At 38.1% G+C, this 23800-nt stretch overlaps 1 protein-coding gene across 6 annotated transcripts in view; it reads left to right on the top strand.

Moving 5' to 3' along the window:
- The window catches only part of TTC7B (tetratricopeptide repeat domain 7B), a 215422-nt gene that overhangs the window by 92705 nt on the left and 98917 nt on the right, over nucleotides 1–23800 (top strand). For 5 of the 6 annotated variants that reach the window (XM_051622574.1, XM_051622575.1, XM_051622570.1 and 2 more), the window contains exons 2-4: nucleotides 12769–12923; nucleotides 13708–13876; nucleotides 22869–22999. The exons of the other annotated variant lie outside the window; for it this stretch is intronic. In XM_051622574.1, coding sequence (XP_051478534.1) covers nucleotides 12769–12923; nucleotides 13708–13876; nucleotides 22869–22999 — 455 coding nt within the window. The remainder of the gene's footprint in view (nucleotides 1–12768; nucleotides 12924–13707; nucleotides 13877–22868; nucleotides 23000–23800) is intronic. 6 annotated transcript variants of the gene reach the window in all.

Here is a 23800-nt window from a genome sequence, read left to right as displayed (position 1 = left end):
AGTTTCCACAAGTTCTCACCCCACTAATGATCTGTGTGTGATGGTATGGTTCAAAATGTGTATGCGTAAGCAGAAATCCTTTACTATAAACTCATCTTCCAGAGAAGGGAACTCATGAAAGGTAGTATGTTTTTTCAATGTAGTTGTAAAGTAGTTTTAAATCTCCTTTTTAGAGTTTTTGCTGCAGCTTTATAGTGTGTCTACTTTTTTTCCCCAGTAGGATCTAGGTTCTTTCAGTTCACGGAACAGACCAGCTTCTGGAGATAGAGACATAAATCTTAAGACTAGAATCAAGTACTTTGTCAAATAATTTATTCTGTCTTTGTAATTATCTTAATCACTGTCTGTGGAATTATCACACGATAGTGATTTCTCTGATCACAGAGAAATCTGTAAAATCAGTATTATTATAATAGAAGGAAAGGTGCTTTCCTTGAGCACTCTGTTGCTAAGTTTGTCACCCATATTAGTATGCTGCAGAGACAGCACATTAACAATGATTAATCAACAACTTGAGTTTTGATGCAGCTGCTCTACAGCTGTTGTTTCTGATGTGTGATATGTAAAGGGCAGAGGAAGGACTCTGAAGCATATAAACAGATGCTTGTATTGTCTGGAAAAGAGAAGAGGATCAGCATCTGACCCTAACAGATACATAGGAGTTGTTTCTTTGATAATGAAAGTGGAAAAGTTTAACAAGAGCAAGTGTAGAGTTTTGCATTTGGGGAAGAAAAACGCCATGCACCAGTACAGGTTGGGGGCTGACCTGCTGGAGAGCAGTGTAGGTGAAAGGGACCTGGGGGTCATGGTAGACAGGAGGATGACCATGAGTCAGCAGTGTGCCCTTGTGGCTAAGAAGGCCAATGGCATCCTGGGGTGTATTAGAAAGGGTGTGGTTAGTAGGTCAAGAGAGGTTCTCCTCCCCCTCTATTCTGCATTGGTGAGGCCACATCTGGAATATTGTGTCCAGTTCTGGGCCCCTCAGTTCAAGAAGGACAGGGAAGTGCTTGAAAGAGTCCAGCGCAGAGCCACAAGGATGATTAAGGGAGTGGAACATCTCCCTTATGAGGAAAGGCTGAGGGAGCTGGGTCTCTTTAGTTTGGAGAAAAGGAGACTGAGGGGGGACCTCATCAATGTTTACAAATACATAAAGGGTGAGTGTCAAGACGATGGAGTTAAGCTTTTTTCAGTGAAGACCAGTGATAGGACAAGGGGTAATGGATACAAGTTGGAGCATAGGAGGTTTAAGATGAATATCAGGAAAAATTTTTTTACTGTAAGAGTGACAGAGCACTGGAACAGGCTGCCCAGAGAGGTTGTGGAGTCTCCTTCGCTGGAGACATTCAAAACCCGCCTGGATGCCTTCCTGTGTGATGTACTCTAGGTGACCCTGCTCTGGCAGGGGGGTTGGACTAGATGATCTTTCGAGGTCCCTTCCAACCCCTAGGATTCTATGATTCTATGATTCTATGATTCTATGATCCTAAATGTTTAAGCTGCACTGAAAGAAAGGAGGAAATAAAAGCTGACTTAGGTGTTGCAGGATTTGGCAAATGCATCTTGTTTACTGTTAAGTTCCCTCTTCAAGTGTTTAGTCTGAAATTGTGTATTATTTTTCTGTTTTCGTTACTTCTTTGGCTATATGAGTTCAAGCTTCCTTTTTATTAGAATAAGGAGTAGCCTTTTCAGCCTTGAGCTTGTTGGGTGCTGGACCCCTGATGCAGACAGCTCCTTGAGGAACTGTCACATATTATTTAGTTATGTGGAGTCCCAAGGTGGAGGGTGTTGCCAGCTTTCACAGAAGACTTATCCTTCACTCTTCCCAAAAAGAGATGTAAACTGGGCTCCTTTCACAAAAAGTGGGTTGGAAATCCCTTTTGGCTTTAGGCAAATCCTGAATGCAGCTCACCTGAGGCCAGTGACTTGTTTTATCACCATAAAACTTTTGCAAAGGCAACCAAGATTTGAAAACACCAACAGCTTCTAGATGTCCCCCTGTTTTTTCTGCAGTTAATTACATGAACAAGTTGTTGCTTATCTTTCAAGTGTGCCTTATTTCAAATTCAGGTTTGCCTGGACTCAGATTCCAGCTACACTTCTGCTTTCTTTTTACCATTTAATTACAGACCCTTCACCTTAATAGGGAGTAAATGCTGTGCATTAATCAAGGCTCTAATGGGACTGATTTAGAGACAAGTTCAAGCAAAGGAAGAAGTCGAGGACCTGCTGCTTTTAGAACAGCTGATAGAATTTTAGAAAAACCAAACCAACAACAACCAAGGTTCCTAAAATGTACTTTCTGTCTTAAAGCTGGTGGTTATGTACCTCAGACATCTCTGAGTGACATGTGTAGGCTACTGCCTTTCAAAAATGTACTTGAGGTTTTCCAGGCAGAGCTAGTCAGGGGGAAGAGGACTTGAAGAGGCTGTTTTTAGTGAGCTGGATTTTGGAAATGGTAGAGAACTGCAAGTTCTCCTCTTATAGGGAACAGAGGCTCATCTGTGTGCTTTCATCTGAGTTTTGGGTTATCCCATAGATGAAAAATGTCCCTTTTCTGACTTGATAATCAGACATTAATACAGAGAGATGTCCAGGGAGTAAAGATGCAAACCAAAATCTCTATATGGTGAGGTTTAAGAGTAAGGAAGAGTTCCTAATGGATTAAGAAGTTGGACAGATTCAGGATCTCTTCAGTCCCTTAATTCTCTTAATTCTTCTTTTTGGTCAACCATTTTCTTTACCTTCTTGGGAGAAGAAAAGTTCATACTCTGTCAAATTTGCACTGCGCTGCAACATAGTTGTTTGGTAGAGCATGAACAAGAGCTACTGTCCTGATTACATGGTTTTTTTTTGCCTTCAGTCTAAATAATCGTCTCTAGTCTTGTTTGTTTGGTTTTGGTTTTGTGTGGTTCGTTTTGTTTTTGTTTGTTTTTTTTGTTAGTAGTCACAGGAAAACTGGTTTGTCCTTTGAGAAACAAATCTTGGTAAGAAGCAAGATTGAATATAATTCCTAGCTATCACAACGTGTGCTTTTCCTGTTCTCCAGGCCATCTTTGATCGTCTTTGTAACCTGAACAAAACATAAATTGAAAGAAGCTAAACTTTGAGAATTCTTGCTCACTGTGGTTACTAGAACTGTTCTCAGTGAAACACCCAAAGATGATGGTGATCCTGTTTCCCGCACTTCATGCTTCCCAGTCTTGGGCATGACCTGTGTTTGTAGTTCTTGGTTTTACTTGCATTTGACTTAATGGGCCAAGTTTAATTAAAACATAAATGTACCAATAATCTAGAAGATACATTGTGGATGTCCTGGCTGAGTTATTTACTGTTCTGATGGTCTTAACAATTTACAAAATATTGGACTTTGTATACTTAAAAAAAACCCAAACAACAAAAAAACCCCTATAATTTGAAACACTTGTTGGAGTTTTCTGTTGTTCTTAATTTGTGCCCCCATAAAACAAAGTTCTGTAGTAGTGGTATTTTGGAAGTAAATTTGCATATGCATAAATAGTCTATGAAGCCTAACATATTTTTCTTCAAAGTGAGTTTTGGCTGTCAAGTAGGAAACTTGCCCAGATACTGCATAGTTGCACAGTAAAAGGGTGCCATGCCCTCTATGTACTTAAGAGGCAGAAGAGTGAATGACTCTGTATAAATAAAGGTGTTAATAAGTAGAATTAAGTTTCATTGAGCAGCTGACTCTGTTTTCTGCTGCTAAACTCCTGTATCATCTGCATCAGTCTGTAGCCTTTCTACCAGTAGTGCCTGTTTGTCAGCTCATGTTCTCTAGTTACTCTTCTGCTGCCCCAGAGACTGGACCAAGTTCCTGGGCTACCTGCTGTCATTGATCTTATTTGGAGCAGGGGTGTTGGATTAGATGATCTCCAGAGCTCCCTTTCAACCTTAGTCACCCTGTGATGCTGTGAATTCTTGCTGCTGAAGTAGTCAGTAATGGAATTGTGACATCAGAACAGAGATTACGAGGCAAACTTTAATGTACTGTAATCCTGCACATAAGTTTGTGGTCCTGTTGGGACACTGAAAATCTCATACTTGTCCTCTTTACCCCTTGACCCGCCCCTTCTTTTTATTTTTTTATTTTTATTTTTTTTTTAAAGGCTCAAGGGTTTGTTTTTTTTTTCTTTCTCTGGAGTGCAGTACAGGGCAGGTGAAGCAGCAGTGTCTTCTGTTCTTACAACTCCACGCTTCATCTAATTGATCTTACCTCATGTAGGATCTTCATTTGGAACTAGTGATAAACGTATCTTTCGACTTCAATGCATGTTATCTGAAATTCTGAAGATTTTGGTGGTCAGCAGGTGAAGTGATACAACATGCTACTAGATTGGTTGCTTGCTTGCTTACAAGGGAAGATTAAAGTTTGTTTGTCCAGTCAGATCCTCCAGCTAGTTTGCTCTATATTTCCTATTCCTAAGTACTTCCTATTCAAATTCAGGTCCTCATGGCTTGAGTCTGAGGTTGAGCCTTTTTGCTTAAGGCTTTGTGGTAGGAGGTTTTATCCGAATTCTGCACATTTTTCTCACAGTTGTGTAATTCAGAAGAGGGTGAAACAAAATACTAAAAATACTTAATTTAAGCTCTGCTATTTGGCATATAAGAAAGAAAACACTGGTTTTCCCCATACTCTTTCTTGCTTTAGATGTTGAGCTGTCAAGGCTCAAGTGTGTAACTATCTTTGTTAGCATAGGATCATGGGTATTCTTGCCAGTGTACCACAGCTGTGTGACATGGATGTTTCATTGCAGAGGAACATCTTGTGCATGGAGCCTTGATACGAGGAACAGGGCCATTAATATCTGTTGCCACAGAGGTGATAGTTGCTCTGTTATCTGAGAGAGGCATGTTCACATTGTACCTTTCAAGTATTTCTTTCTGATGTCAAAAATACAAGTGAAATAAATAACTATTAGGCCCTTTAAAAAATGCTACATTTTCTGTATTAATATTAAGAACGCCTGAGAAACTGCATAGATAGTAGTTATGGCCTAGATAACCTTCAGTGTTTTGCTTTTTTTTTTTATCCAAGACTGTTGCTACTCCATAGGAAAAGTAATACTTTGATGAAGCAGCTATTTTGTACTGAAGAACAGGTAGCAGTTTCAGTAGTTGAGAACACTTACTCATTCACTATGAAAGTATCTTGATGTAATGTGGAATGGAATGAACTTTTAAAATGACCTCTTGGAGCTCCTAATCTGTATTCAGTAAGAACTTTTATTACAATTTTTTTTTTTTTCTGAGCTGTGTTCAGTGTTGCCATTCTTTTCTTTCTCTCCTCCTCTCCCTAAACTTACTTTTAGAAAGGAATTTAGAGCTCTGTACTCTTCTAATGTGGCCTGCTAACAACCCCTGGGTTGTTGATATACTAGTTTGGCATTCATCAGAAAACTGATTATGTTGTACTTTAGCACATGGTTCAGTGGATGAGTCAGGATGGACCATGGTTTTAAGCTAACAGTAATAAGTATTCTTCATCGTTCTTGACTCAAGATAAATTATGATTAATCCTCTGTTTTAATTATCTATTTTTCTGTGAGTAACTGCTTTAGAACCTGATAGTATGGTAACAATTTTGCTTCAACAAATATATTAAAAATCAAGTAGCAAAGCAGCTGTCATGATAGTCTTAGACGTTATTTTACAAAAACGTGTCATCATATGTGGGTTTTTTTTATCCCCCAGCCTGGATTTATGCCAGCATTTACTCTCGTTCTGAAGATGGTTAGGGTTGATCTGTATTGCAAAGAGGGATAGCCATGTCTGCACAAGATTCTTCTCAAGACATGTATGAGTGTGTCTAAGCTTTCTTTAAGCTGAAGGAAAACAGCTTACATGTGTAGAAGTGTTACGGATTTTGCTTTTATTTCAGTGCTAAAAGAAATGTGTATTGCACCTAAAACATTCTTCAGTTTGTCTTACAGTTCCAAGGTGCTCAGACCTGTCTTTGATTATAGGCAGAGGACATCCTATTAGGCAGGTAGATTATTTCAGTGATACTGTGATGTTGCAGAAACAGATGGACAAGGTAGGTGGCCCTTCTCCAAATATAAAATTGTTCTGCAGTGCAGCTGTGATATAAGTCGTAAAATATCCCCTAACTACCAAATAATTCTTGTTGATGAGCTCTTAAGCAGAGGAATAAGAAGGAGTTCCTTGATTAAAATTTTTATATTGTTTCACGACTATCTCAGTTTTCTAAAAGTGGAAAACTGGTTTTCATGGTATTGAAATGGTTTGCTAACAGAGTATTTTTTTCTTCTGAAACATCTATTTAGACTGGCTGAAAGAAGACTAGACTTTAAGGTATCTAAAAACTTTACACAGTTTAATTCTGTCTTTATGAAGTGTCTCATAGAAGAGTATAGATCATTCATACAGTGCTGGAAGAAAAAGAAAAGCAATTTCTTCTCAAATATTACTTACGTTCTTTCAGAATGTCCTAAGGGATAGCTAAAACTGATTAAAAACTCTGCTAGAGCTATGGTTTCATAAAAGGTTTCTTTCAGAAATATCCAGTAATTGGAATTTTGTTATAAGCACCACTGAGGCTCGATCTTACTGGCTCAGAATAGTTGACACGCCTCGAGCCAATGCTTTGTTCATAAAGCACGCTCTCTCATAATTTGATTTAAAAATTTGCTGCCAGTGTCTGGCCCTGACCAACGGACTTGGCAGATGAGTGACTTGGTGAATAAGAAAATCCTGCTTTGCAGTAACTTTAATGGTTGGCATTCTGTGACCTGTTGTCTTCCAGTGTTAGTCACCAGCAGCTGAGCAATTGCAGCACTTCTGTGATGAAAACCAGTCTGACAGTAACTGTTTCTCTTATGTGCTGTCTCTCATGATATATAGCTATATGTATAGTTACATATATATATATATACACACATATATGTAGCTTGATATATAGCTACATATAGCTATATATTTCAGGGAAGAGGAAGTTGTGCTGCATATGGGTGACCTAGAAGAACAGCTTTTGTTGTGATGCTTGATTGAATATCTGTGTAAGTTGTGGCTGCTGTCTTCTCCTCTCCCACCTTTCCTGTGAAGGAAAGTATGTGTAACATATGTTGCTGCATTTTCACTGTCCCTAGCTGGTGTAAGGACCATTAGCTTCTCTAACTTGCATCAGTGATGGGAACAAAATACCTGGGTGCTGTAATCTACTTTGATTCTCATCTTAAGGTGTCTAGATAGTTTCAGAGTATGTACTAGCAGGAACTTAAGGCTTTGCTCTTGTCTTTAAAGACAATATAATATTTTTTCAAGTCATTGTCAGAGAGAAGAAACTTACCTTAGGATGAAGGGGTGAGGATGAGAGAGGAAAGAGAGGCTAAATTAAATTTGTCAGAGGCATCACCTTGTTTCTCTCCCTTACTTTCCCCAGTCTGAGAAATTCTGTTCTGTACAAGAGAGGAATAATCTTACAGACTTTCTCGAGAGTGTTAGATCTGTCTCTATCCTATCTGTGCCTGTGTTGTTCCATTTGCCCCAGAAATGGATGAGAACTGGAGCTTCTAGAGCTGATCTTCCTCTTTCTGTGGTGCAGCTGTTGAGCACCTGGAGTATGGAGGGGAGTACGGCTACACTCTGCCCTTGCATGTACCAGTGCTGTTTGGGTACAGGCAAAATTACTGTTTTTCCCCTTTAGTAGTAGGGATGGTTTCAACACTTCTTTTTGAGAATCCTTATGCCTCAGGGAGTGTATTTTCACACTAACAGTGCAAAGTTTATTTTCTATTTCCTTAATATCTAATCTGTTCTTCAAGGTATCTGCTAATCTGTTGTAATCATCCAAACTAGTTGCTTCACATGCTTCCATGACAGTTTTGCAGTTTATATAAACAAAACATCTCTGGCAGCTAGTGCACGGTCTAGCTGTGATTTTTACCTCTGTCTCCATTAAGATGTAGCTGCTGTATTTAACTTAATTGAAGAAATGCTTGTTACAGGAGTGTGTGCCAGAAGAATTTTTGAGACTTACTGAAAGGACTGCATATGAGAGGAAAGGCATGTGTGATACTTTGTCGTGTTTGAAGTTCTGCTGTTTGAAGTATTGAAGAATGTCAGTGACAGACCTTGCTCTTTTCATTGCAGGCAGCCTTGATGGTATTTCAGCTCCCAAACCAAAGCATTGGTTTTAGGAAGGAATCCAAATGAAGCTCCATGTTTGACATTTGTGTTCCTTGTCCTTTGGAAATTGTTTGCTTAGTGAAGTATTAAACTGAATAAACAGAAAGAGGAATGTTGCTTGTTAAATGAAATACTTTGGCTTTGATGAGTACAGATCAGGGGGAAAGTATCTACTTGCATATGCCTTAAAACTCAAGAGTGAAGAGTTTGACGTATTTTTTACCTGATTTTGAGTTACCATGCATCTTTAAAAATACAATTAGCGAAATTAATCTTCATTGTCCTCTCCCAAGTAGGATGCTACTGTGCTGACCTCCAGTATTATTTTCAAGGCCCACTCTTTTTTTTTAAATCACCTTTTGAAAGAGGCTCGTAAACAAAAATTGTGTACTTAGAATACTCTCTGGAGTCTTCTGTATATTATTAGTAAAATGCAGTGGTGGAAGAACCCCTCAGTGGCCTGTTCTTTGCAAAGCAAATAACTACATGCTGTGAATATGTTCTGCTGCATAGTTTTGTAAGTTTGGAGCAGGCCTCAGGTCTCTGATACCCTTCCTCACAGCACATGTTAAAGTCCTTACACCAAAGGCTATCCTGCCCTGCACTGGTGTAAACAAAACTGTCTTCTGTGCTCACAGTTTACACTCTTTGGTTTCCATAGAGATGGAACAGTTGCAAAGCTGGGTATAATACTGAATTGCCTGCCTTAATGTTGGAGTATGTTTTTTATTTATTTTTCGTCACTTAGTACATTGAAATACCTTTTATTTTTCATGTTTGCTGAACAGACTTCAATGAAAATGTAGGAAAATTAATTTAAATTGCTTTTAAAATTCCTGAATTATACTGATAAGATTGTGAATATACTGTTATTTTGTCAGAAACTTAAAATGATGAGAGTTTTGAGAACCTTTGAAATTAAAAATGGCATTTGTGCAAATTACACGTGAGTAGCGTGGTCAAGGACAATGTGGTCAAGGACAATGAGCTGGGTGCAACAAAAGGGGATGTTCCTAGCTGGCTCTCTTGCTCTTTGTCAGAGGGAGAAGCATAGGTGTTCACCTTTGGTCAACCTCAAACCCATCTTCATGCAGGCTTTGAGGCTGTTGGAGGCCCAGCCTGTGGCTAGGGATGGGAGGCAGTCTGGGATGTGCGGCTTGAGCCCTTTCCTAGGGAAGTGCAGTTGACCATGGCAGTCAGAGCTGGAGGCAGCTGGAACTACGAGGTGGTAGAGCAATAGAGGCTGTGGACAAAGGTTTTGAAAGCCTGGTGTTGGGCTTCCACGTGCTTATGCTGAGCGCATGTAGTCCCCCTTTCCCTGCTTTGTGCTGATACAACGTAAAACTCCTGCTGTAGTAAAGCTATTTTTCCCCTCTTTGTTTTCTAAACACAGTAAGACTCTGCAAACCGTATTAAGTCATAAATGTGCTCTGTCCTGATAGAACAAATGCTAAATCACTTGTTTCCTGCTGCAGCTAACAATGGGTTTCTTGTGCATTACCAAAATAATTCTTATTTATCGTAGAACCTTCCGATTCTGGTTCTCCTCAGAAGCATTACATTTTCAGTGTGCAAGGAAATGAGCTAGCCATCAATGCAGTATACCCTAAGCTGTATCTAGAATATGCTATAGTGTACAAACTTTGAGTCTATTTGTCAGAATTTAGGCTTAACTTTTTTGTTTTGTTAAATTATACATCAGATATTTGAGATTAAAACAGTGCAGTCAGACTTCATAAACTGACCATCTTCTTTGTGAAGAAATGTGCAAGTTGTATGATGGACTTACTGATGCAAGTCAAACTGTGCCATTTGCCATATGAACATTGAGTAGGTAAATAAAACTATTTTTTGTTAATTGGTGAATTGTGAGTAATTAGATTTTATTGCTATACTGTAGCTGTATTATTGAATACTAGTATTTTTTTTCTCTTTTAACTGGGACTTGTATGCTTTAATGCACATTTGAAAGACATTGAGTGTCATCTTTTTTTCAAGTGTCTCTAGTGGTGCACCAGGGAGATACTTTGTTTTCACTTTCCCTTATCCTTCAAGGAACCAACATTTTTGGCTAGCATGTTGTCATGGTTTAACGCTGGGTTGGGAATTCGGTGAAAGACAGATGCTGTTAACTCCCCTCCCTCCCCTAAAAGGGAAAAGGGAGGGAATAAGGGAGAGAGACTCTGACAGTTGGAAACTAAACTACACAGCTTTAATAAGACAGTAGTGATGAGAAGGAAAAGTAATGAAATATATACAAATATACACAAAAGCACTATTGTGCTCTTCCCCTACCCCCCAATAATGCCCATGTCACCACTGAGGCTGCAGGGCAGGCCCTGGATAAGCCCCAGACTTGACTCCTGGAGTCAGTGGCAGACAGGAGCTGGGATGCAGGAACTCTGGGGTGAAGGAACACGGGGATTGGGATCAAAGGCAGATAAACGGACAGAGTCCTCCCAGAATGCTGCCCATGGATGAAGGGGGCGAGCCCCTCATGATCCCTCAAATTTATATCCAGTATGACGTGTATGGTATGGGATACTTCATTTGATTAACTTTGGTCCCCTGTCTGGTCTGCTTCTCCCCAAAGGAGAGTCTCAGGTATGACCCTTTACTGCCTTCTGTTTCTAGAGCATAAGATGTTTTTCAGAACCAAGCAGTGGCTTTGGTTCTACATACCATCCTCTCACTGTAGCTATAAACATGGAGCGTTATCAGTCCTAGAGGCACACACTGGCTGAAAAACATGCTGTTAATTTCAGCAGCTGCAGCTGGTTAGAAGAGACTTAACTGAAAAGTAGAATCACAAAAAGGAAGTTATTTCTATCCTGGCTCAAACCAGGGCACATGGATCAAAGTTGTATCCGGAGTGCCTTGTTGTAGCAATTCTGAATTGAGCAGAAGGTGCAACAGTTTAAACAAAACAAAACACACATGAAGAGTCGTAAAAGGTGCTCTTAAAAGAATAAAGCACATGTAGAAAGTGCTGCTTAAGATTATGTGGTGTTGTCTGCTCTGGAGATGAGTATAGCTGAAGTATGAGAAGAAGCTTTGGTGGGCAAGGGAATGGAACTGTTACTGCTCATTTGAGGTTGATGAATTTGATGACTATGTTCTGAAAGCCAGAAAATTAAGCAGGCTGGTAACCAGGCTGTGTCTGTCGTGGCTGCCACTTTCCCTTCTGCAGTAGTGTTTAAACAGTGAAATGTGAGTGAATGGTAGTTGAGAACAAATAAATGTCTAGATTACCATGAATATCTTTTCCAGAACACCAAATAAAAAGCATAAATGGAAAAACAAGCACTCCTTCAATGCTTTAGCTATTTGTCTGGCCTCTTACTCTCTTTTGAAGAAGTTGTGGTTTAAGGATCAGCAGTTAGCTGGAGATTTTAAGGGAAAAAAAAATATCTAGGTTTTTGTCTTCCTACTCGATAGGGCATATGGCAGCACTGTACTGGTCCTTATACCTTATTGTATATGCTATTGTACATGGGCTGTATACTAGTTCAACTGACATGAGGCTGAAATTTGCTGTACTTAAAAGGTGAGATAATGGTGATGCATTTATACTTCCCGAGGGAAAGCTTTTCCTCTATAGCAAAACAGAATTCCACATGTCCTGGTCTTTCTGTTCCTTCCTATAACCTCTAAGGACGACATGCTGAAAATTACAGGGTTGTGTCTGCTTTTCTGACTATTAGCTTTTTGCATTTCTCCTTTTTAACATTTATTTTATTTATTCTAGTTAAAATTTTAATTACTCTGACTTTTTTTTTTACAAGATGTGATAATTTAAAGTAATTTCTGGTAATTTCAAGCCCCAGGTAGTGATGACTTTACAGTCCTCTTTTCACTAGAGGAAATACTCAACATGTTTCAGTAAAGTAAGTCTAGTGGTCCTGGATGAGGGCAAGGTAGAGGATGACAAGTTTCTTGAACTTCAGCAAATGTGCTATTTGGTGCTTTACTGTGCTTCCTGGTATTATGTTCTACCTTCATGTCTGAGAAGTGGTGGTATGCCTCCTAAAGCAGGAGAACTTGATGATAAATGGACTTGCATACTGAAGAGTTCAGATAGCTGGAGCCTTAACAACATCAGGATGATATCTACATTCTTACAGCCAAAATGCAGATGGTGATCAAAGTCATCAAGAGGAACATGTAAATTAAAATTAGTCACATAAATTAATCCAATATATCTTAGTATTCATATTAAAAAAACTATAATAGGCATTTTGTGAAACACAATTAAAAAAAAAAAATTTAGTATCAGAAGTGTATCTTGTCACATTCAGAAAGCTGCAAGAGGCTTTTTAAACAAGTGTTGCTTTTTAAGGAGGAAGGGGAGAATACTGGCTTCAGGGTAATGTTCTAATTCGTCACCGCTTAGAACAAAGGGGACTTGATTCTACAATGAACCGGGCAGGAAAAATATAAATGGAAGTAAACTGTAGTACCATGTGACTTGTGTTAAATCTGAATACTTGACACTGTGTTTGTTTGGCTATTTTGTATTTAAAATTCAGGCAATGGCTGCCTCCACTGAAAGGTTAACAAAATAAAATTATTTCTAATATTTCATGTGTTTGGTTTTATTTGCAGATGACATGGCAGAACTTCTTCTCGGGGAGTCCAAACTAGAGCAATTTTTGAAGGAAAATGTTCTTAAACAAAGTAGTAGTCCACGGGTTCACAAGCCAAAGCTGACTGAGGTCAGGAAACATCTCACAGCAGCACTTGATAGGGGAAACCTAAAGGTATGTACGTCAGTCTGGGTAAGAATTAGCCATAAAACTGAAATTGAGTGGACTATTCTGCTGATCATGGAGGAAAGGGTTAAAAGTGCTTCTGTGGTGTTTTATTATGATTGCTAGTCCCAGAATGTCATGATAAATATGCTATTTCATGGCTCTTTGTTTCTACATGGATTTTTATTCAGATAAATTTCTCAAATCTTTTTTTATTTAAAGAACAAGAAAATTGTCATTAACTTCTGGGATGCTTAAGTGAGCTTACAACCTGTTTAGTGGAAGTTTATCTTGGAGTATATGACTGTATGATTCTCTGTAGTGCATTAAACTGAAGTGATAAAAACCACAAAATACAAAACAAATTTCAGTAACAGTCTCTTTAAGTATTCAGGAAGGGTTCCTTAAGTTGTGTTTGCAGGTGCAGAAAGTGAGCTTAATACTTGAGAGCATTTTCTGTCATAAACTTTTGATGTTCTTAGCCATTCTGTCCCTTCTTTTACTTAAGTGTTGTAGCTACTACATGAGCTTATTTTTTCTGTACTCGGAGTCCATCTCTTGAGAGATCAAAAGGACACTGTTTTACAGTCATCTGTAATGTTTTCTTTCATGTGATTTGTGGGAGTATTAATTTGTCTTCCTTTCTTCATTCTTCCATGAATCCTCTTTTTCAAGACATTTCTTCTGTTTCTGCTTTGAAATTGTGCAAATTGAGTATCCAGACTGCAGAACATTTATAATTAATTTTTGATAGCATGTTATTTTCAACTGTGCTTGTGCCTCTTTCTTCCAGCCAGAATTCCTACAAGAAGCTAACCTAATTATGGCCAAGTTAAACTATGTGGAAGGTGATTACAAAGAAGCTCTGAACACGTATGCCAGAGTGGGAGTTGATGACTTGCAGCTGGCTGCAGTGCCACCATACAGGCTACGGATGATTGCTGAAGCGTTTTCTACAAAAGGTAAAATTGCTCTTTCCAGAGTAATAACACAGAAATAGTTTTTAAAAAATTAATTTGTAATTAAATAATATTTTGGTGTGCAGATGATCAACACAGCAGTGAAGTGCCACATTTGTAAATAAATAAAAGGATGACTTGGCTCCTTTTTATTATTCAGAGTTTGTGCTAGGTTGACAAAACTTTTACCTAAATTGATATTCTGCGCTATCACCCCATCACTTTTTTTGATGTCTCCTTCTGTATGTAAATGTTGCTGTAACTGTGGCTAGTTACTAAAGTATTATCACAGTTGCTGAAAGTTAAGAGTTACAAAAGTAGTGCAGTTTTGCAGTTGCTTTGGACAGAACTGGGGAACTGGGCTTCACTGTAATGCTTTTTACTGAGTGTTAAAATACTCAACCTGTGCTAAATTGCTTAACTAAATAACTACTTAATTAAGAAAAACAGTAGTAACGTGCTAAAATTACTTAAAGCAGTGCATTTCTTGCACAGTTTTATTTTTGAATTTTTCTCACCTGAATAGCTTGTTTTAAAAAATTCATAAAGTGAAGTTAATTTTAAAAATACATTTTTTTGCTAGTCTAGTATAGTGAAAATTGTAATGCTGACTTTGCGTCTTAAGGTGGCAGTGCCACTTCAGTTTAGAAAACTCATTAATAGACCGTAAGCTGGGTCAGTGTGTTGAGGAAAGTGGCAGTTTGTGTGCCCTAGGTGTGTTACAGTGTAGGGTGTCTAAATGTTTGCTCTGGTCTCCTGTGTTTAAGCTTGGGTGTGCAGATGTCCTTTTGCTCATGGCAACAGAGCATCAAAGTCTGTAAACATAATTTATGAGAAACTTCAAAAGCATTCACTGAAATCTAGTTGAAGGTTATTTCTAACATTAGTCTTGAAAGAGAGTGACTGTTTTGCACCAGCGCAGGCCTCTAGGAAATGTTAGACAGCATGAACCATTCTCTGTAGAGATGTCAAGGAATATGAGAACTGCTAGCAGGGGCAAAAGGATGCTTCCTAATTCTGGGCAATATTTAGATGAAAATGAGAAAGGAAGACATAGGGAGCTCTTCTGATGTAAATGATGTAGATGATGTAAATCTGCCTACTTTTCTTACACAGCATCTGCGTGGGTTTTTGGCAATGTCTGGCAGGCATAGACCTCCACCTGGGTTTTAATTGCGGTTTCTGTTTGGTTTTTGTTTTTTAAATCTAAGAGAATGTCTGTTGAATTTGTCATGTTCTTTCCATGAAAATGCAATTTTGGACTTCATCAACTTTAAATGCCTAAATTTGCTTACATCTCCAAGGAATCCCAGTAATTTAATTCAGTCTTTCCCAGAACTCAACTCTTCTGGATCTGTTTTATTTGACCTCGTAAGGATATATAACAGTTGAAACATAAAGGCATGGATTTTTTTAAGGAAGTATTCGTATTATTAATTTTACTAAATGTAAAAATAATTTATTAGAATATAGCAAAATATGTATATTTTCTACTCTGGAATGTCCTCTGCCTAGACATGGTGGAGTTTTTTTGCTTCTGATTTCAAGTTTTATACTTAAACATTGAAATCTATCATATCATGCCTGATCCACCCTTGATAAGACTTTAGTAGTTTGGTCACTTCTACTGGGTGGCTGGCTACCAGTTTGTCAGAGCACACCGAGCTAAGTATTGGGGTTTTGTTGTGGTTCTGTTCATGTTCAAAGTCTAAATAGGTTTATAATAACTGACAGCTAAATAGCATATGTTTCTACCGAACAGTGTACAGTTAATTCTCACTCTCTTCCCCTCTGCCCCGGTAATTTCTTCTTTCTTCTTGTAATAGTGGACTATAAAACTTCTCAGTCTGAATTCAGAGTCTCTTCAGAGGGGATTGAGGTTGTTGGTATTGCCTAACTACCTGTTATTCTTACAGGGATTTTGTGCTTCACTAGGATTTGTATTTCTGCTTGCAAGTTCAAGGATAACCTGATTATATAAACTTAAAGCTCTTGTGAGGATTTAAATTTTGTTTCTTTGGCAGTCAAGAACATAGCACCATGTTGTTAGGCAAGGAGGGACTGTGCTGCCTGTCTGCAAGCATCAGCCCAGCAACCTGCGCAAAGGCAGTTAAACCTACTGGTTTTAGTTGCCCCATTTTGATCCGATTCGGGGCAAACACAGTTGCAGCGGATTTGAAGTCTTGGATGTTATTGTGCAGTGCTCAGATACTGATGTACTTATTTCTGACAAAGGCACAGGGCAGAAAACTAATGGTAGTTTTTACTTGCCTTAATTTGTTTTCCTTAGTTAAAGTGAGACTGCCTGCAAGTGCTTACCTTCTCACTCTGAGGTTTCATTCTGTAACCTCAGAGGTGATAGACTGAGTGGGATGCTTGAGCAGATGTTTCTTCCTCTACAGTTGTTACAGGGTACTTAAATGAGCATGTTATGCTGTAACCCTAGCCAGTCAGCAGTTGCCAACAAGCCTGTAGAAACTATCTGCTTTCCCTGTCCCATTTTACTCTTGCTTGCGGAATATACAAAGTATGCCTTTCTGTTCTTCACAGCGAAGGAAGATGCAGCATATGTGTATGGATACAACAAAGCGTAAAAATGAGTCCAAGCTCAGGTTCAAGCTAAATATAGCTGGAATTTTATCTACTGATAGGTAGAAAGAAGGGGAAGAGGAACAGCAGTAATGACAATTGTGGGGAGAGAAAATGGAATTGGAAGAAGGGGAAGAGAGATGCCCAAAGACTTACTCAACTGTGGAGAGGGTGTGTGTGTATTTATGTATGTGTGCATCTATATGTGTATGTGCACATATGTAAAATATATGTCTGTATGTTTTATGTTGTGAGAAAGTAAGATATGACAAAAATAAAAAGGAAAACTTACTGCCTCTTCAGACTCTCCAGAGTGAGTGTGTCTCCATGCATTATCTCGCAGGTTGGTTGGTTGTAAACTTCATTGAAAAATGTTGTTGAATTGCAATAGTCTTCATTACAAAAGTCTTCATTACAACAGTCCAGAACATGAAATTTAATGTCTTTGCACCCCTTCAGTCTTCAACTTGAAATAACTTGGTCATCAAACCAAAGAACTAAAGCCATCTACTGCCTGCTATGCACTCACAAAGGGGGTCCTCAAAATTTCTGTTACCTAAGTGAATAATATGCACATGTATCTTAAAATAATGCTTCTAATTGTTCATGCTACTTACAACTTTAGCTGAGGATAGCATATTTAGAAGAATATAAGTGAGAGGCATAGTATGGGATGATACTAAGTCAAGCAAAGGATTCAAAGGCTCTCAAACCGAGCCAGAAAGGTGAAATAACTGTTATTCTTTCTTGGAAATAGTTAGTGAAGTGCTGCTTCAAATCTTCTGAAGAGAGTTTCTCAGTAGATTTTTCAAAATGCGACATTGTAAAATTTCAACAAAATTCTACAAAAAACTCTACAACATTGCCTTCTGTTTCCTTTACATGCACCTCTTTGTCATCCTGTGACATGTGGGGAATCACAGGGCCACAGTGCTGGAAAGTGGTTCCTCCTGTCTGTCATTCCTCCTAGGGAAAATGTTCAAAATTGTTAGAGTGGTGATAAGGAACTTCTGTATTTCATCAGATTGAAAATCTCATAGGCATTTGTTTACAATGATGAGAAAAAAAATGCTTTGGAAAGAAATTAAGTGCAACAAGGCAAGTTGTTTGGTTCTGGATTTTTCTGGCTTTTGACAACAAAACCCTCTGCTGGTAGTGATGCATGAGGCAAAGCTTTATAAACTTCATTTAGTGTAAGTTGGAACTGAGCACTATCTAGATATTGCTCATGCAAACGTTGTGAAGAGTTGACTAACATGCAGTACACAGAATGTAGTGTAATTCTGGTATTTTCCTGCCTTTCTTCACCATTTCCTCAAATTCGCTACTTAAAAATGGAAGTGTAGTAGAGGACAGTCTTACATGGTTGGCTTATTCGACAGGCATACTTTTTTGACATTGCATGGATTTTTTGTGTGTGCATGCCAATAGAGTACAGTTCTGGATTAGATTTAATGTTTTCTTTAAGACAAGAGCTGATTTTGGTGTTGTGCTTCTGAGTAATGACTCTATGACAACGTAGAAGGTGTTGTGTGGGGTAGAGTATGAAAATAATAGTTTTGGTACTGATTACAGATTTTTTTTTAGATTGAAAGTCTTATTTGAAGAAACTGAGTAGCGCAATTTTTAAATGTACCGAACAAAGAACTGAAAAGATGGAGCTTTTCAATTCAGTGGGCTGCTTAGTATTTACAAAAACATGAGAACTTGTGTGAATCCATTGGTTAGTTTTTTCTCCCATGTGTCAAATTACATTTGACACAGAAATAGAGAAGCATCTGAAAACAATTTCCTGTAGCGTTTTTTGTCTATGGTTGGACATGCCAGCTCATTTAAGGATGGTGTTATAAGGGAATGAAAAAATGACATAAAAGAAGGACATTGTTGAGGAGATGTGCAGCTTCGTATGACTGTTGTGGCAAAGCATTAGGCTGAAAGCAGGTCTATGAAGGTTGCTGGAGCTGGCTCCCTGAAGCTGTTACCTTTCTTTCTTTTGTAGTAGCACTTAAGATAATAGGTCACAGGAACAGCTCATACCTCTAATATCAAGTTTTATGAAGTAGCAGAGGAAAAAAGTTTGTTGTTTGTTTTTTTTTCTTTTCTTTTCTTCTGCCACAGGTGTAGCTTGGACAGAATTACTGGTTATTAGAGCTGTCTTATGCAGCAAGAGCAAAGCTCCAAAGTGAGCCTGGGTAGGGGGAGGAGGCGGGAAGAACAGTCTTGAAGTTGTGGTGGTAAGTCTCAGCTCGCAGTGAAGTGTAGAGGGGTTTTGGACATTTATGTCTGTATTACATACTTTATATTGAACTATCTATTTAGGAATGCCTACCTTCTGATGAGTAGGTTCTCTTGTTATAATAGGTTAATTTTGTCTCTTTAGTATCTGTTTACTTTCTTCAGTAGATCAGTTTAATTTGCAACGCTCAATTCAGAGACTGAAGAAATCTTAAGTTATGAAGAGCTGAAATAAGGCAAGTATGAATTCATAAAGAATTAAAGACTGTATATGTCTGACTCTTTTTTTTTTTTTCCCCTTTTTCACATGAGCCTTATGTTGCTAGCTCCAACTTTTCCTACTCCCTTCTTTTATAAGACCACCCAGAAAAAATACTTTATGTGCTGTTAACCATATAGAAGCATATATTTAGAATACATTTTAATGGTGGCTGAAGCTAGTATTCTCCTAGGGGTATGGCTTCTGGGAACAGGACAATTAAGTTTCTGCAAGTTTTCAGCAGTATATGAATGAAGTAATATACTGGAAAGCACACATAGGCATTATTCAAATACCATGCAAAGAAACATCTCCTGTGTTTCTAAACAATTTTTATTTGCTTGTGGAAGCAAAGAGGAGATGAATGCAGTGTGGAATATTGAAGTGTTAATTTGGGGGATGTGCAATTTTTCAGTAACTCTGAAATAACAAGTATATATTTAACTAGTAAATAAGCTTATTGAAATAATAGTTAACATGATTCTGATACTGCTGCGTAAGTCAAGAGACATAATTGAAAAAAGAGTTTATAATTACGTATTAGTGAAACTTTCTACAAATGCTTTCTACAAATAGATGAACATAGCAATTTGAAGGTCTGACATTTCTTAGTCTGCAACTTTGTAAATGTAATTTTAGTTAAGAAATTGTGTTTGTATTTACTATAGTGTATAGATTAGTAGTCTACTCCAGGTATCTGTCAAGACGGTTGTGTTGTATTAGAGTACAAAATTATTGTTAGGTATGTGAGGGATATAATCTGTAAATTAGACTGTGATATTGCAGGATTGTAGCCTTTTTGCTGCAGGCTGTTTGATGTCTCATATTGACTGTTCAAATAACTGTGTTTATATTTAGATTATGTATGTTGAGTAAGGTGAGAGTCTCTTTACTGCTGCTGACCCATATTCAAATTTAATGTTGCATTTACCAAGTGAAATGATGGGCTATTAATTAGTTCTATTTACAGAAACAGGGAAATACTCATTAGGTTCAGTGGAATTGTCAGTTGCATGTGAATTGCTACCCTGAAGTTAGCAAAAGATGCTGCCACTTAACTTTAATTATGTACAATTGTAATGTGATCTTGTGCACTGCTAGCCTGTGTCAGCAGACACCAAGCAGCAATTCATGGAAGAATGCTAAACGAAAGCTGTTTTGGTAATTATGCCAGGGATCTCTAGCCTCATTAAGCAATGGGTCAAGAACTCAACTTAAGTTCTCTCCTCCTATATTGCTGTGCAAACATTGCAGCCTGTCAGCAAGCAGTTTGCAGACCACAGCTAGGAAGTGTGTGCCATAGGTACTTCAAACTTTGTCTGTTAAAGCTTGTCTTTCCCCAGTCTACTTTTATGACTTCTACCCTTCTGGAGCAGGAACTGGGAGGAACCCAGAGGTTTGGCCTTCTCTCCTCAGTGCTGCTCCAAACACTGAATGAAAGTAATTTCCTTCTTAATAAAATAGGCTTCTTTAGGATTTGTGTGTTTTGGTGTTATGTTTTTCTTGTTCTTAGTTTCTTCTGAATCTTTAGAATATCTTCAGAATCTTGCCTTTGGCAGAGTCAGGAGATGGAGGAAAAGTGGAGCCAAAATGAAAATTACTTATTCTGGCCTTTTTTTCTGAAGTCAAGGGAAGAACCAATGTGACAGTGGAGCCTGGTCTTTTTTTTTTTTCCTTAGAAGTGCTTGTAGAAGCAATCCTGACAGTATGCAGCAAAACAATTAAATATAAATTCTGTAGTTGAGTCACCTTCTTTCTCCTGAGCAAACAGCTTCCTTGATGACCACTCCGTATACTGGTGGGCAGTGGGGAGTGTTCATCAAAGATTCACTCACTCCAAGATCTACAACATTTATCAGTCCTTTTCCTAGCTCTTGTCTTTAGTTGGAACTTTTTCAGCCTGTCCAGAAGTTTCTTTGATGTCAAAGGGCTGTACAGGAGTTGGCTGGCACACGGCACGTGGTTTGTAGGAAACAAATGCATCTGTGAAAATACTAATCTCTTCTGTTTAAAAATATTATAGAAGTGTATTTTGTCCTTTTAAGAAAATGCAGAGATTTGAATGTCGTTACGTTTAGAGGAAAAGTCTGACCAGTCATTTCACAACAGTTATCTCAGATGATATTACAAGAAATCCCCAAATATTGTTATGATTTTATTGGCTGGATTAATAAGTAGGTGTTCAGAGAAGAGATGTGTGTTCCTCTTTGGTAGGTTTTTTCCTTTTTAACTTTGACAAACCTGAAGATAGTTTGAAGCACCAGCGTAACTGTGTTTTGTTGGTGGTTTTATTTTTTTTTCCCCAGCAATGGATTCTCAAACCCTTGGGTGATGAATTGATAATATGGTGTTTTGAATTGTGAATCATATTAATGTGGAGCAATTGAAGGCATTTTAGGATCAGCCCTTACTGCTGACAAGCTGAAAGAATGACCTGAAATAAATTTATTAAGAACATGTGTAAAGTGCTACCCTTCAAATACAAAAAATTATTCAAATAAATAAAAGATAGGGTAACTGTTCATAGAATCGTTCATGTTGGAAAATACCTGTAAGATTATCCAGTCCGACCTTTCATCTAACCCTATTAACCTAGCTGATGAGACAGTTGGCTTGCAGAATATGATCTGCTGCAGGTCATAAGCGGGAGAGAATATTTTACTAATATGTTAGGGAAGGCACTAAAGTTCTGCTGCTTTGTTTGTTGGTGTTGGTTGTCTTTGTTTGTTTTGGTTTTTTTAAGTATCCTATAACAAAACATGCTATCTTTAATCTTCTCTGTTCTGTGCTGTTGAGGCTCAAGTGGAGCTTCGTAGCCAGTTTTAGCACAGTGAGGCAAGATAAAGGTAACCAGTTGGAGAGTGTCCAGAGGAGATAAAAATGATTCGTTGTCAAGTAAGCATGAAAAGAGAAGTGAGAATTGACATTCTTTGTTGCAACCACATCTCTCTTTTTCTCTAGATAAGCATTTAAAAAATGTTTTTAGAGAAGGGAATAATCTGAGAAGGGAATAATGTGAAGAAGACTAGGAATGATTAATCTAAGGAGCGGGATCCAGACAGTAGGAATAAATACTGATTGTGAGAAAAGTTGAGCTCTACAATAAATTGCATAGGAAGGCCAAGGCACCCCTGTCATCAGAGGCTTGTAAGAACAGGTCAGACAAGTGTCTGGGGTTGGTCAATTCCTGGGTCAGATAGATGGATTAATCTTGAGGTCCTTTCAGCCTGTTTTCTTTAATTGTCTTGAAAACAGCAGTAGAAGTGGCTTGTGTAGGAAGTAGCATTGATTAGTATGAGTTGTTGAGTTTTTGAGACAAGCAATTGCTTTTTTTTTTTTTTCCCCCTGAAACACCAAATAATGTTTTTGCTACATGAAGTCTTGAGAGGAAAAAGGAAAAGACTTCTGTGCCTTGATGAGATTGAGGTACCTCTTACTAAGTTTAAGTACAAAAATTATGCTTCCTAAGCCCCCCCCCTTTTTTTTTAATGTATTTGTTTTTAGAGGTGCTTCTGCCATGCACAGTTACTAAGTTTAGTATTACCTTGAGTGTCTTTCCTCACACTGCCTTGGTTTCTATGATCACTCTGGAAAAGTGAACATGTATTCAGTAATTTAAAACTGGTATAGGAAGACAATAGGTGCTATAGTAGATTGTCATTTTAAAAATTGCTTTCAAAAGTGCTGCTTCTGATTTTACAATTATTAAGGAGGAGTCATTGTTATTTATGTATTTGTTAGTGTTTGTATTGGAGGGCCATACCTTCATAAGATTTTGATAGTTTTATTGTTTTCTTTGTTTCTTCTCCTGATCAAAGGCGCTTAGTCTGGACTATTTTTTAGGACATAATTATATGACATTAGTTTTTAAAGCTTCATTTGAATTTTTGGTTGTTTGTTGTTTTTTCCCAGGTCTGTGTCTTGAGAAGTTGCCAATTTCTTCTTCGGCTAGCAACCTCCATGTGGACCGTGAGCAAGAAATTGTTACATGCTATGAGAAATCTGGGGATATTGCTCTCCTGTACCTTCAGGAGATAGAGAGGGTAAGCTGGGGTGATTTACTTAATTGAAGAACTGTGTGGCTCATCTTTCCTTGATGTGGTGTTACCAACATTTGGTAACTTAGCTGAAAAGATGTCTAATATTTGTTTTCTTAGGACTTAAGTGCACACTGGACAATTAACTAGTGTGCTTTAATGGATATCTGATAGCTGTTCTTCTGACTGTTCTCTTATTCTGACCTCTTAGAAAATAGTGCTAGTAATTGACAGAGCTCCTCTGAACAGCTATGTGTATTCAAGATGCCAATCTGTGGCATCTTTACCCTGTGGTAACATGAATGAACATGGGATTATGGTGTCTTTCAAACACATGTCAGAATACGTTAAGTGGATGTATATACTTACTAGCTTTTCAGAGAAGAAAATTTGTGGTTCCCTTTGTTTCCAGGTGTTAGACACTACTGCATCTTATTTAGATATTGAGATATGTCTGGACAAAACACAATGGACTTGAGGCTCCATTCTCTGGCTTGTGAATACTATTAGAATGAAGCAAGGAGGCAGTATCAACCTGACCCTCATTTTCAGGCCTATTGCTTACAAGCCTCATGCCAGTCATTGGGAGTTGTCTTTGAGGGGGTTATTAGAGACTGTTAGGGTCACACATGCAAAACTAAGGGGAAAGAAAACTTTGATGTGATAGTGGAAAGAAAAGTAATTTATGCTGTTTTTTAAATTAATACACATTTATGTTTTCTGAGGGTTTTTTGCTTTGGGTTTTTTGTTTGTTATTTAGTGGCTAGTAGGCTATGTGCAGGGAATGTGAAAACAAATGAGAGCTGA

The sequence above is a fragment of the Apus apus genome, chromosome 5 (assembly GCF_020740795.1).
Source record: "Apus apus isolate bApuApu2 chromosome 5, bApuApu2.pri.cur, whole genome shotgun sequence".
Taxonomy (NCBI): Eukaryota; Metazoa; Chordata; class Aves; order Apodiformes; family Apodidae; genus Apus; species Apus apus.
Note: the sequence above shows the minus strand (reverse complement) of the source record. Positions and strands in the feature narration are given on the sequence as shown.